The sequence below is a fragment of the Rhinoderma darwinii genome, chromosome 3 (genome assembly GCF_050947455.1).
Source record: "Rhinoderma darwinii isolate aRhiDar2 chromosome 3, aRhiDar2.hap1, whole genome shotgun sequence".
Classification (NCBI taxonomy): Eukaryota; Metazoa; Chordata; class Amphibia; order Anura; family Rhinodermatidae; genus Rhinoderma; species Rhinoderma darwinii.
Window position 1 is genome coordinate 228,423,663 of NC_134689.1, and position 13,804 is coordinate 228,437,466.

Consider the following 13,804-nt stretch of genomic DNA (forward strand, 5'->3'; position numbering starts at 1 on the left):
TTCATTTTAACAAACATATGGTCAAACATTCCATTTGGAACGGATGATTTAAAAAGGAGGCAAAATTGGACCTCTGATTTGTCATAGATAAATGTCCGAAGATCAAGTCACTGCGTAAGCTAGGATTACTACGGATTTCCTGAGACAGTGTTGTGGCACTCTTCAGAGCACTTTGGCAGCAATTTCAGTAATTGGAATTCTCGGGCACAAAAATCGAAGCAAACATACATGTTGTCAAACTGTTTTGAGTGTTGCTGATCCTGACCAGTCAAGAAGCAAGATGTACATTTAAAAATACATAGAATCTACTTACAACCATAGTCCACAAGATTTCAGTCCAAACTACATCCGCATGAGCTTAAGATTTATTTCATACAGAATATTTCAAGTCATATAGTGAGGGCACATCTAAGCAAATAAACACAATAGTCTAATACATAGCAAAAGAAAGCTGTATTTAAGTGTACTAAAATCATTTTAATGATGGAAATGTAAAAGGTTCCTTATCTTGTGATCGTATTCTACTCACAAGGCGTACAGTCTTGAGCTTCATCCACAAATATAGCATCATAAGAGGAGAGGTCTGGCCTGCGGAGCTGCCACAGTTTCAGATAGCCTGTGGGATGACAGAAACAAGATTATCAGAAAGAATGAAGGACACATGTATACTCGCTATCAGTGCCTTATCACACCTACAGTATTGCAAACCTCAATCTTGGTTGTTTTTTTTAGAGAATTTACGGTACATAAAAGCTAGTGTTTAGATTGCAAATTTACAAGAAGTTCCATTGGATAGTTTCTGCCAAAGAGCAAGTACGGTAGATTTTTCACATAATATACATACTGTAAAACTTTATTTCATCTGGCATTACATGATCTATAAACTACAGACGTCTGACTCAGAACGGCCTAATAGAAATAACTACAGAGCACTCCTTTTATTACATTAAAATAAACAGGTTTGTAAAACCAAAATGCATTGTGTGTAGAGATTTTACACAGTGCAGTTCTAAGTTTTTACATGCAGCTTCTTTTGTTTTCTTAGCCAAGGAAAATCTAGAACAATGCACCATAGGGCCATGTTTATACATGCTTCTTTTCAACTATTTTTTTTTTTTATGTTTATTTAATTCAGTAGATTTTAATTGCAATTTTTGCTGTAATTAATAAACAAACAAAAATAAAAATGCATGCACAAGCTGCAGTGTGGAGGGGAGGACAGGCTCTCCACCGTATTAGGGGACCCTCTGGTGGCCACAGGGGGAGTAAAAGTTCTACTTGGAACTCACTTGTCACTAGGGTCTATTTCTTGGGTTTCAACACAAATAACCTTAGTAGACATTATCGATGATCTGTATCGCGTGCACATCGATAACAATAAGGTTTGTAATAGAGTTGTCACGATACCAGAATTTGGATTTACCGATACTTCGTGTAGTATTGCCATACTCTATACCAAAACGATCCTTTTGCCAACAACAACAACACAAAAAAAAGTTCTTCCATTTTCTGATGTGTGGCACATGGCACCGTAATAAATTTATAGCGTAATTTATGATGTTTACGCAGTTATAAAATAAAAACTGCTTTCTTTTACTTATTAATGTGAGGCACGAGGTATTATGAATTTTGAACCTTCATGTGCCTCACATTAATAGGAATTAACCTCATCATGTCCCTCAGTCATAATGGACAACATTGGGTTAACGTGTGAGGTACATGATGGGGTTAATTAGTATTAATGTGAGGCACAAGGAGGTTCAAAATTCATAATACCTCGTGCCTCACATTAATAAGTAAAAGAAAGCAGTTTTTATTTTATAACACCGTAAACATCATAAATTACGCTATAAATTTATTACGGTCACAACGATACCGAATGTGTATATCTTATGTACTGAGACGTATTTTAATGTAAGAAAATGTGTGTTTTGTTTTTTTTTTTTATTTTAAACTTTAATGTACTGACATATCTACGGATAGTACACAGGCAGATGTTAGGACATACCTCAGTATGCCCTAACAGGAAATATGGTCAGGCAGTCCTGGGGTCCTTCAATGGACCCTGGGCTGTCTGCCCATATATGATATGTCCCACGATCGTGTCACAGGGATTCCCTGTGACACGATCCAAGGGGCATCCCCCTTCTCATTTTCTCCACGAAAGCTGCGGTCAGCTTTGATCGCAGCATTCAAGGGAACAGCGGCGGAGATCAGAGGTTTCTCTGATCTCCGTCATTAGCGCGGGGCTGCGGCTGTATAATACAGTCATTGCCCCGCTCCTGACAATAAGTGTGCGCGCGCTGTCAGCATGAGGTGATGTGGTCGGCGCTTCACTAAAGAGTGGCGGGGCAGGCACAGAAGACAGAACATGGGGGTGTTTTGCAGTGCACCCGCAATGTTGTGACTACAGTGCCGGCAATCATTAGTGCAGCGCTGGTCGCATCACATCATGCTGACCGCGCGCAATTGTCAGGACTCAGGAGCGGGGCAATGACTGTATTACACAGCCGCAGCCCAGCTCTCATACATTCATGTGTTTCAATACTGAGCTGTGCGGCCGCACAGCTTAGTATCGAAATACATGAAATGACGGTATCGAACCGTTTGAGGGTGCACGGTATCGAAACAATATCGAAGTTTCGATGCATCGTGCATCTAGTTTGTAATGCAATTAAAACTGGACATGTTTCGTATGGATGGGAGGTGGCCCCAGAATAAATTCTTCTGGTGGCCGAAGGGGGCTGTTTGAACCTGTGCCATATTTTAACATTGTATGGGCAAAAGATTAAATTAACTTCTCACCATCGTGTGTCATTTTGTAAGCATGTCCATGAGTTTCTTCAAGGCTTTGCATTTTTCCCCAAATTTTATCTGCTTCTCTCACAGCAAACTATGAAGAAAGTTATAAAAATTAGTATATAGCGTGCAGATGTAGTAGTTTATTGTAAAACTTAAGAGGAAAGACTAGGATTTACAAATATTTTTATTTTTTTATATAAAAGAACATACTAGAATTTTAAGATTTCAGTCACGACATCTTTTTAGGCAGATTTGAGCTTCAAATCTCTCCTTCCTAATTCACTAACAAGAAGTTGTTTGTCTGCCATATTAGGTTTCGTGCACATCTGAGTCGGAGGCTGTCACAGATTTTATAATTCTTGCTGGACAAAATAGTGGAGAATTCTTCGCTATTTGCTCTGGTAAAACGGCGGACACCTTCACGGAAACCCGTTGGAACCCATTAAAGTAAATGTGTTACGTCGAGCATCTTCGCTTTTCATAATGCGACGGATCCGGCGGCTCTAGTTTTTCGTGGATTTGCTCCTGTGACCGAGCGGAGCAACGGAAATCCCTGAAGCAGATGTGAACAGAGCGTTACAGATACGTTGAAGCTGCAGTCCCAGCACGGGCCCTTTTCCCCCTCCTCTGACATTGCAGAGATTATGGGGGAGCTTTATTATGTAATTAGCAAATTTTGCTGCAAATCTTTTTAGCACAAACAACTGCTACATTTTTGCAATTTTACACCAGATAGGTCATCAGTACATAATCTGTGGGGGTCTGACACCCGGACCCCGCACAGTTACGTCCATGCCAGAAGCAAATAACTTCGGTCACTGAATAGTGGCCGGGCTGCATACTGCAGTTCTGCTCCTATTGAAGTGAATAGGAAAAGAGCTGCAGTTTGGCAATGTATGGAGCTAACTGCTTCCGGCTCCGTACATTGCATAATGTGCCATAACATCCGGCGCCCGCAGGCCACCGCAGCAGCTGACCGGTGTGGGGTACAGGTGTCGGACCCGTACCGATTATATACTGATGACCTGTCCGGTGGATAGGTCATCAGTTGTCCAGTAGTGGACAACCCCTTTAAAACAAAGCAGAGACTGCTGTCAACATTCCCGGTTTTGGTAAATTATTCATTTTTTTTTAGTTGTATCTCTCTGTCTAGCCATCTCTCTCTCTCAGCCAGTAGGAAGTGAAAGGCTGCAGTGCTTTAAAGGGCATGTCCAGTTCCAAGAATTTGATGGCCTATCAGGATAGGCCATCAATACCTGATCGGTCAGGGTCCGACTCCCAGCACCCACACAAACCGCTGTTTTGAAGGGGCCCCAGTACTCGTAAGAGCGCTGCTTCCCGTTTATTTTGTTTGCTGCTCACACTGTGAATCGCCGACACGTTTAGTGGTGGGTCACAGTATTACAGCCTTCTCTCATTCACTTCATATTGAAATAAATGGAGAGTGAAGTCTGCAAGAGGATAAGGCTAGTAAATGGCATACAACATTATATTTTTTCAATTCTAGATTAGAAACTTGAATTTACACATGAAGGTAAATTTCCCAAGAAGTTTTATAATTGGAACACTAGTGGTAAACTTTAAGATCCCTTTACATGGAGCAAATGTAAAAATCACCACGACTGAGCGGTGCTTTGCAAACTTGTGCAACAAGGCTATAATGGTCATTTCTATCGGGACGATCCTCACTGCCGGCGGGGAAGGAAACTCCTTATCATAGGGTGAGAAGTGTCACTGTTGGCAAACGACAGCTATGCCTATTGCAAATGTTACTAAAACCCTATAGTTGTATTGTTTACAATTGATAGTCTTCATTTACACCGGTCGATTATCGTTACGATTGCTCAACACGATAATTTGCCAGGGCAAATGGGCCTTTACACAAACTGGAGCAATTTTTAAAAAGGACACATTCTTTCACATCGGAGTGAACAAAACTTGGAGGTGGCAGTCCATAGCCCTGCAAATGAAAGCAGTAGGTCCTGTTCACACTGTTTTTTGGCGCAGAAGTATAATAACTATAAGGCTGTGTTCACACATTGAGGATTCGGTCAGAAATCTGCCTTTACATGCCGAATTTGCCTATGCTAAAATTTATAACTTGTGAACATATCCTAAAGTTATCCACATTCTTGAATTAACCGGTAGAATTGCAATCTCAAAGCAAAAACTAGGTACCTGTTGTTCCCTTGGAGTCACCATTTTTCTTTCTCCACGGTTATTTTTACACCATATAGGCACATGGTCTGTTTCAATTGCTTCGTCGGCGGAAGCAAAAAAATTCTCCAGTGTTTTAACAACAAGTTTGGCTCTGATAAAACCGGCTTCCCCTTCAGGAAGGATAAAGTTAACCGTATACGAAGTAAGCTTGGAGGTGTTCAGCTTCTTCCTTTGCTGATACCTAAAAAAATAAAAAGAATTTGTGGCATATTCAATGAATACCTACACAAAAATGTAAAGATTGTCAGGTTATCAATCTGAAATAATTTTTACTTACAGTGTAATTGCCTTTGGGAACAAAAAATAAAACAATCTTTACACAAATGGGGAATTCTTCATCTTACTTATTTAGTGGATTTTGCTTCCATGAACATATTGCAGCTGGACAACCTGGGAACCATGATGCGTGCTGCGCAACAACTACTGAAATCTCCTTGGCACACGTACAGTGAAACTTGTTGTACAGCAGCTATTAGAATGATAAGGGGCAGTAGGGTTTTGCGGTTTACACAGTTTTTACACTACATGCGATGCGGACCCAGCATATTCAGCTGCAAAATCTTTGAAAGGAAGCGGAATGCCCTATTTTAAGGAGTAACCGGTAAAGTTTTGTCGCATGGTGAAGTATGTGTATAGATAGGGGGTGCACAACCCGAGGCACGCATACGGCTGGCATTGCTGCTAGTTACGGTCCCCGCCCTGCTGGACAGAAACACAGATGATCGCCATTCGATCAGTTGTATCTCTCTATGAAACTCACCAGGGCTGGCTTCAGCAGGGCTGCAATGAACGTTTTCCACTGCAGGAAAAGGCCCATTGGTGAATACAAACTCCTGCCACACAGTTACAGGACATGTCTGCGTGACAGTTACCATTCAGTAACCCATAAAATATCTCCAAAATCTGTGTGACAGGCGCCTCTCAGTAAATAATGAGGGTTTCCTTCACTACAGAGGAAAGTGCTCATTGGTTAATACAGGCTCTTGTCACACAGTTAGGCCTCATGCACATGGCGAGTGTCACCCGCGAGACATCCTGCAAATCGCGGGCCGTGCACATGGCCGCGTCCATTATTTTCTATGAGCCTGGGCCATGCACGGACCGTGGAAACCATGGGCATGGGCCCAAAGAAATGAATGGGGCCGCAAAAGCACGTTCATGTGCATGGGGCCTTACAGGCTATGTCTGCATGACAGAACCTGCATTGACCAATGAGCACTGTTCCCCGTAGTAATGGAAAGCGCTCATTAAATTCTGTAGGATAGGATGGTCGGCAGGAGAAGGGATTAAAATACATTATTCGTGCTGGCCCTCCCTCTACAAACCGTGATAGTAGAGTGCCCCTCCATTGTATCAGCAGTGTTCTCCCCCATTATTATTTTTTAAAATTATTTATTTTCATGACCTAAAAAGGTCAATTTTACATATCAAGAGGAATACAAAGTATACAAAAGAAGAAAAAATACAAAGGCGATATTCTTGGTAAAGAAAAAATACCGTAGCGCATTCTCACATGCAGAAATATAGAACCAATATCAATTGAAATATCAAGAGACAGTGCCATTAGAAGGACAGAGAGGGGGGGGGGCAGACAGAAAAGAGGAGAAAGAGAGAGAGGAAAAAAATTTAATAAATAAAAAATGAGGAGGGGGGAGGGAGTACAGTACAACAGAGTATAGTATGCTGGGACACTGCAAAGGGCCCCTAATCGGGCTATTAATCAAGACTTGTCTCACGGAGGATATTTTTGTATGATTCAGAGCCTTGAAAGTCAATCCATAGAGCCCCTACTTGGTATAACTGGTCATGCGAGTCAGTGAGAGAGTGCATGAGATCATTGACATTACAAATCCAGAGGGACAGAGAAGGAGAAGTATTTTTCCATTTTAATGGGATGCAATGGCGAGCTGCCATCACTAAAAAATGAAGCAGTGAGCGTTTGTATGCATCAACAGGGATGTCGCAGTGATGGAAGAGGAAGAAAGCTGGAGCTAAAGGAAGGCCAGTGTCTGTAACCTCGCGGATCAACTTCTTATCACCCTCCCAATATTGAATAAATAGAGAGCAGGACCAAAAGGTGTTGAGGAGGACACCATTCTCCGATCCACATCTCCAACAAAGGGGAGAGGCTGTAGGGAAGAAGCGGTGTAGACAAACCGGAACCCTGTACCAGCGAGATAACGATGGCTTCTTGATAGCGAGAGCTGATCGAAGTTTTGTGGGCCAAGGTAAGGATGCGTGTTCTGTGTGTGGTCTTGAGAGAGATCTTCAGATCAGTATCCCACTGCAAGAGGTAGATCAGGGGGATTTTGAAGTAGAGTATAAATCGTCGACAATGTGTGCTGAATCAAGCCAGATCCATCACATAACTCTTCCAAAGGAGTCTTGTTGGTATGATATAAAGAGGGGGGCGGAATGGAGGAACAAAAATGTCTAAGTTGAAAGGATCTCCAATGACTTAAAGACTTAAGGTCAGGTAACTGAGACAGTTCAGAAATAGAGAGCCAATCCGAGCCACTCAGGAAATGCGAAGCTCTAAACTTGCCTGAGGTGAACCAAGATCGAAATATTGGATCGGTCAGACCTGAAGGGAAGAGTGGGTACCCCAGAATGAGATACATTGAAGAATGAAATGGGAGTAAGGATGACCTCACTGAGGAGATGGAGCAGCATATCAGTGTAAGGCCAATAGTAGGATGTTGGCGAAGAGGTTCGAATTGATTGAAGTCTAACCACGGGATGACAGAAAGAGGAACCTCAGTGAAACTCTGTTCCAGCCATACCCACGATTTAAAGAGAGTGTGACTGCACCGATCCATTATCCGCAAAAGATGTGAAGCAATATAGCAAGTTCTGATATCAGGAAGGGCTAGGCCCCTTGACTCCTTAGGTCTGCACAGAAGAGAGCGATTAAGTCTAGGTGATTTGCCGGCTAAAACAAAATTATATTTGCAAGGAATTTACAGATTTAAAAAATGAGAGTGGGATGGCTATAGGAAGGGCCTGGAACAGGTAGTGCTCCCCCTTTATTAATAGTGCCAGCAGTGTGCACCCCATTATTAATGTCAACTGAGTGTCCCTCATTAACCCCTTGGCACCACACTGTACATTTACAACACCAGAGGCCTGCTGTTAAGAACCAGCGCCATAAATGTACAACATAATACTGTGGGATGCCAGATTTTCTTTCCAGGTCATTAAGGGCTAAGATAATTAAATAAAATTAGGTGCTATTGTCAACAGTGACTACGGCCATTCCCTCTAACTTTAAAGTATTGTAAGGCCAATTTTTTTCCCCATTAAGCCACGTCTTTAACCCCACCTAATTCCCATCCATACAGATCCAGTTCAGCCCACACAGGATCATGCTCATGTAGTGCCCCCACATAGTCCAACACCCCCATAGTGGCTTCCACACAATATAATGACCCATCTGGCCCCCCACAGCATAAAATACCTCCATAGCTGCCCACACACTGTAGGGGCAACTATAGGGGCATTATACTCAGTAGAATACTGCCATAGCTGCCCCCCACATCCAGTATAATGCCCCATAGTGCCTAACAAAAATAAAAAATACTCTCCTAACCACGTTACCACAAGTGGAGGAGATTCCTCTGGACGCAGATACAGTTTAAGCCAGGAAATGCCATCGGCTGTCCGGGACATGTGGACACAGCCCGGAACGGTTGGGTATGACTGCGGCATCTAAGTAATCAAAACAAAGGAATCCACCAATCGTCGACACCCGCCAGTAGATGGCGTAAAAAAAGAAACGCAAAAAAAAAAAATCAATGGTGCATTTGCTTTTTGTTTGCACTACTCCCCTCCCAAAATTATAACATTTAACCGCCAAAGATATGTGTACCCCAAAATAGTGCTATTAAATAATAATAATAATAATAATAATAATAATAATAATAATAATAATAATAATAATAATAATATGGCTGCACGACTAGCGCTTTAAGCAGCTTAAAGGGTTATTCCCATCTCCCAATTTCAGAATTTTTTTCACTGCTTTCGCCTACTGTGTTTCTTTTGTGTGCGGGACTATGCATTGCACATTCGATGCTGCTATACAGTAATTTATACAGCATCAGGCGTTTGCAAGCATCATGATGATAGTGACAAAATAGAGTGATGCTCTGTTTCAGTGTTCACATTCACCTAGCATGTAACACTGCTGGCTCCTATCCCCAGTACAGAAGCCAATAATGTTGCATACTAAGTGAATGTCACAGAGCCAATGTACCCGAAACAGTGGCATGAAGTGGTTAGCCATTCCTTCACACAGGAAATCTCAGCATTTTGGCTGCAGCAGCTTAGCCTTTTTAGATTTGAAGGGGCACTGTATTCTACTGACCACTGCGCTGGTATCTACAGTTCCAGGCTATCTGAGGGGGAAGACCTATTGGGGGACAAGCTCTGCTGGAAATAAACTATATCGGAGCACTGCATTGTCCATTATACAGAGAGGTTGCTGGGCCAGGAGTTACGGAGAATGAGCAAACAATGGGAACACACACAAATGCCACTGTGCAAGGACGGGGACCATGGCAGTGGCTGTATCCAATAGTGGCCAGCCATAAACAACAGAAGGGGGCTAGGAAGAATACAGGGCAAATAAATTAATTAATGAAAAAAATAAAAGGGCAGTTGCATATTTTTTTAACCATGCCTCAGGGACAATATAAGATATGATTGTTGAGCGCGAATAACCCTTTAAGTTTTATTGCGGACCCTTGAAGTGTAACAGTTTGGCAACGCGGCCCTCAGACCAAAAATAGTTGTACACCCTTGGTATAATGGTTACTTTGGAATACTGAAGTACAGGTAGCAGCAACGTCTATGTAATAAAGCTTACAGTATTCCCGTCTGTTGATAAGCCAACGAGTGGAACGTCTTGCATAGCACATTCTTGGGGAAAAGCTGGCAAGCGAGATTTGCAATGGATTTGTTGAATGTTGCATACAAGAAGCGTAGGTGAGGTCTCTTCTCTGCATACTTAATAAGGGTCGAGGTTTTTCCAGTACCTACAAAAAACATACACAATAATAAAACGGGTAATATATAAAAGGGTAGAAAGTGTACATAAATATAGATTACCTAAATTAAACAAAATAGTAATATAATAATGGGAGCCAGAGTGCGCCCATAACAGCTAGAGGCGGGGATTCCATTATCAATAGCATAGCCGTACCCACTGTGTGCATTCATTGAGACTAATCTGTATCCAGATTTTCAGTAGTCAATGTTTGTGCACGTTGCCAAGCAGAATCATCTCTTGTCTGCAACATCTTTGCAGCTTTAAGAAAATCTTGAGGACTCGATGATTGGTACACCGGTTTACCTGGAAATATTTCTCTCAAAATCGGACAAAATGCTAAAATTCGCTGCTAGAGAAGGACGAGTTCATAAATAGTGATATAGAGTTGGAGAACTAGATTATTTGATATGCACCAAACAAAAAAAAAAACAAAACTGAAAAATAAAAAGTTAAACCCACAGCAAATTGGAACGTAAGTAGTACAATGTTTAACTTCACACTTTATACTTACAGTGAGATATAGATCACTAATATTTTATATACTTTATCGCCTGTGAGGTTACATGGAACCTGGGTTAAAACTTGATTTATTGTAGAATTTTCTTACCTGCAAAAGCCATGATTTTTACGACTTGTCCTTCTTGAATATCGTGATTTATTATTTGCTGCTGTTCATTTGTAAGATTGAAGGTGGGCTTGCATCTAAATTTTAAAATTAAAAATGAATGTCGGAATACAGAACCAATATTGCTTTTTTGGTTTTTTTCTTTGGCCTAACAGAACTGTATAAAATGAATGTGTTTTTTGTTTTTTTTTAATAAAACCATTAAAAACGGTTTGACCACTTTGAATCCCTTCTCTTCTAACTCAGAAATCCCTAATAAGGTATTTGGAAATGTTTAAACCAGAGAATCCCATTTAGGCTTCATGCACACGTTGTGCAGAAAATCAGCATCAAAGCCGCAGGTAAACGCAAGCAATTCCCATTTCAATTCCAATTTTTAGGTGCGGTTTTTACATTTTGATGCAGAAATGGGTGCAGTTTTATGCTGAAGATTTTGGTGCGTTTTTATAAACTAGTCAGATGCAATTGGCAGGCGGAAACGCAAGATGAATTGACATGCTGCAGATATTAAAATACGCACCGCAGTTCAATTTATGTTGATCTTTGCCGAATTATAATGGTGACCCCAATCTGTGAAATGAAACTTTGTGAATTGAGATATCAACAGTGTCATTGTAAAAAATGACTCATTTAGGTACTCTATTTTTCCATTCACGGTTCCCCAGAGTTACAATGCAGGAAAAGATGCCTGGAAAAAAATACTAAATATGCCAAACTAAGAGAGTATTTAGGTTAGTCAGGTTTTTATTGTTCATTTTATAGAAATAGTGCAATTTGTTTAGATGACGAAAATTTCAGCAAGAAACAACTCCTGTAAATACATCCACGGTGAAGTGTACAGGATTGATTATCACGGGTTGGGATACAATAGGCAGCAAGTGAACAGTCAGTTCTTGAAGTTAATGTACTGGATGCTGGAAAAAAGGTGCGAATGTAAGAATCTGAGCGACGTTGACAAGAGCCAAATTGTGGTGGGAAGACGACTTGCTGAGAGTATCTCCAAAACCGCAGGTCTTGTAGGGTGTTCCCACTACCAAATTATAAATAATTTTTTTTTTTTTTTTTAAAACGACATCAGGCTACAGGGTCATGGGAACCCAAAGCTCACTAATTCACGTAGGGAGTGAAGGCTAGCTCGTCCGGTCCAATCAAATGAAAGGGTTACTGTAGCACAAATTGCTGAAAAAGTTACTGCTGACCATGGTAGAAAGGTGTCAGAGCAGTGTGCATCGTAGCTTACTGTATTTGCGGCTGCATAGCCGCAGACTGGTCAGAGCGCCCATGCTGCCAAAAAGGGTGAAAACGTGTGCCACAGCATGTATATTGATTCTTATGAACACAACGGATGCCCCAATAGTGTAGTTTGTGCATACGTTGTGTGCTTAAGTCCTAGCCATTTTTAGTCAATGGATGATGTAAAAAAATACATTTGCATACGTCAAATGTATACGTTTTTGTCACCATATATGGGAAGTTGCTCAGAACATGTGACAAAACCGTGCCTACCCCTGCCAAGCCTCACAGAACTGGTGCCAGGAAAGACTGCAGCCGCTGTTCACCAAAAATACTGTTTATTAGTCACTGCTGATAGTTTTTATTAAAGTGGCCAACCCCTTTAATTACTAATCCTGTGTGTCCTTAGTAAAAGTAAGCGTCAGAATGTTCTAACCTCCTGACTAAATCAGGCTGAATTCCACGAGCATGTTCGGTCCGTAAAGGACAGAACGTATTTCGGCCGCAAGTCCCGGACCGAACACACTGCAGGGAGCCGGGCTCCTAGCATCATAGTTATGTACGATGCTAGGAGTCCCTGCCTCTCTGCAGGACAACTGTCCCGTACTGTAATCATGTTTTCAGTACGAGACAGTAGTTCCACGGAAAGGCAGGGACTCCTAGCATCGTACATAACTATGATGCTAGGAGCCCGACTCCCTGCACGGTGTTCGGTCCGGGACTTGAGGCCGAAATACGTCCGTCCTTTACGGACCGAACATGCTCGTGTGAATCCAGCCTTACAAGAACAGTATGTTGTACATTCTCATATGCATATAACCCACACTGTAGTAGACATTCCCCTTCAAACTGAAGGTGAAGCAAAAGAAGTTAAATTCATGTTACTTAACATGCATACTAAAATACACTTATTTTTTGCATACATGTGGAATATTGCAGTACATACCTGACATTTTCATAGGATGATATTTTCGGCTGCGAACTGTTGTTCTCCAGAAGATATAGACAATAGAATATATTGTAATGGATTCTGGGAAAATGTAGAAGCAGAAAATCAACAAAATGCTAATTTATGCTTTTGCAATACATGAGTGATTATGGATGGCAGAGCAAATAAATTTATTTTTTGTACAACTAAAAGTGATACAATTTTCCAATAAATATTCATTGTTTACTTCCAGTGGATAACATACTGTCCATGGTCATGTGATGGACACACAGGTGCTGGGATACACATACTGGAACGATCACAGCACCTGTGTGTCCATCACATGACCATGGACAGAATCACATCCACTGGGAGTAAACAACGAATGTTCCTTCTGAATAACAACAAGCAGAGATCTTGGAAACCGTGAGGAATTAGTACAGAAAAGCATATTGGAAAATTGTCTAACTTTTAATTATCCAAAAAATAACAGTAAATTGCCGAAACCAGACATCACCATTAACAAAAAGTCATTCAAAGTCGATTTGGTTTGATTATGGACGACAATGCCAATCATTACTCATGTGAAAACGTTGATAGATAACTCTGCATAGGACAGAGAATAGATAGAAGTAAATATTGATGAGGAGACATTAATAGTGGCTCATGCATACTTGCACCAATCTGTCTTATTAGAGACTGAGAATATCCAACATGTCCCATTGAGTTTTTGACAGACATCTGCATCAGTTAGCATCTGACAAGGATTTGGAGCCATAAAAAGGGGGCTGAGAAACTGAAATATGGTTTAAAATTTTAGATTTCTAAAGTCACTTAAGTACTGCCATGTTAACAACACTAGAAAATCTCAAATTTTTGTGGAATACTGCTTAAAAGGGGTCAACCCACAATTTATTTTTTATCCCCTATACACGAGTTTACGCTT

The 13,804-nt window shown here is 41.1% G+C and overlaps 1 protein-coding gene across 4 annotated transcripts in view; it reads right to left on the reverse strand.

Moving 5' to 3' along the window:
* The window catches only part of FBH1 (F-box DNA helicase 1), a 175,528-nt gene that overhangs the window by 45,226 nt on the left and 116,498 nt on the right, over window positions 1-13,804 (reverse strand). For all 4 annotated transcript variants that reach the window (XM_075857497.1, XM_075857495.1, XM_075857494.1 and 1 more), the window contains 6 exons: window positions 12,877-12,960; window positions 10,680-10,774; window positions 9,890-10,058; window positions 4,981-5,203; window positions 2,806-2,893; window positions 530-616 (listed from right to left, as the gene is read on the reverse strand). In XM_075857497.1, coding sequence (XP_075713612.1) covers window positions 530-616; window positions 2,806-2,893; window positions 4,981-5,203; window positions 9,890-10,058; window positions 10,680-10,774; window positions 12,877-12,960 — 746 coding nt within the window. The remainder of the gene's footprint in view (window positions 1-529; window positions 617-2,805; window positions 2,894-4,980; window positions 5,204-9,889; window positions 10,059-10,679; window positions 10,775-12,876; window positions 12,961-13,804) is intronic.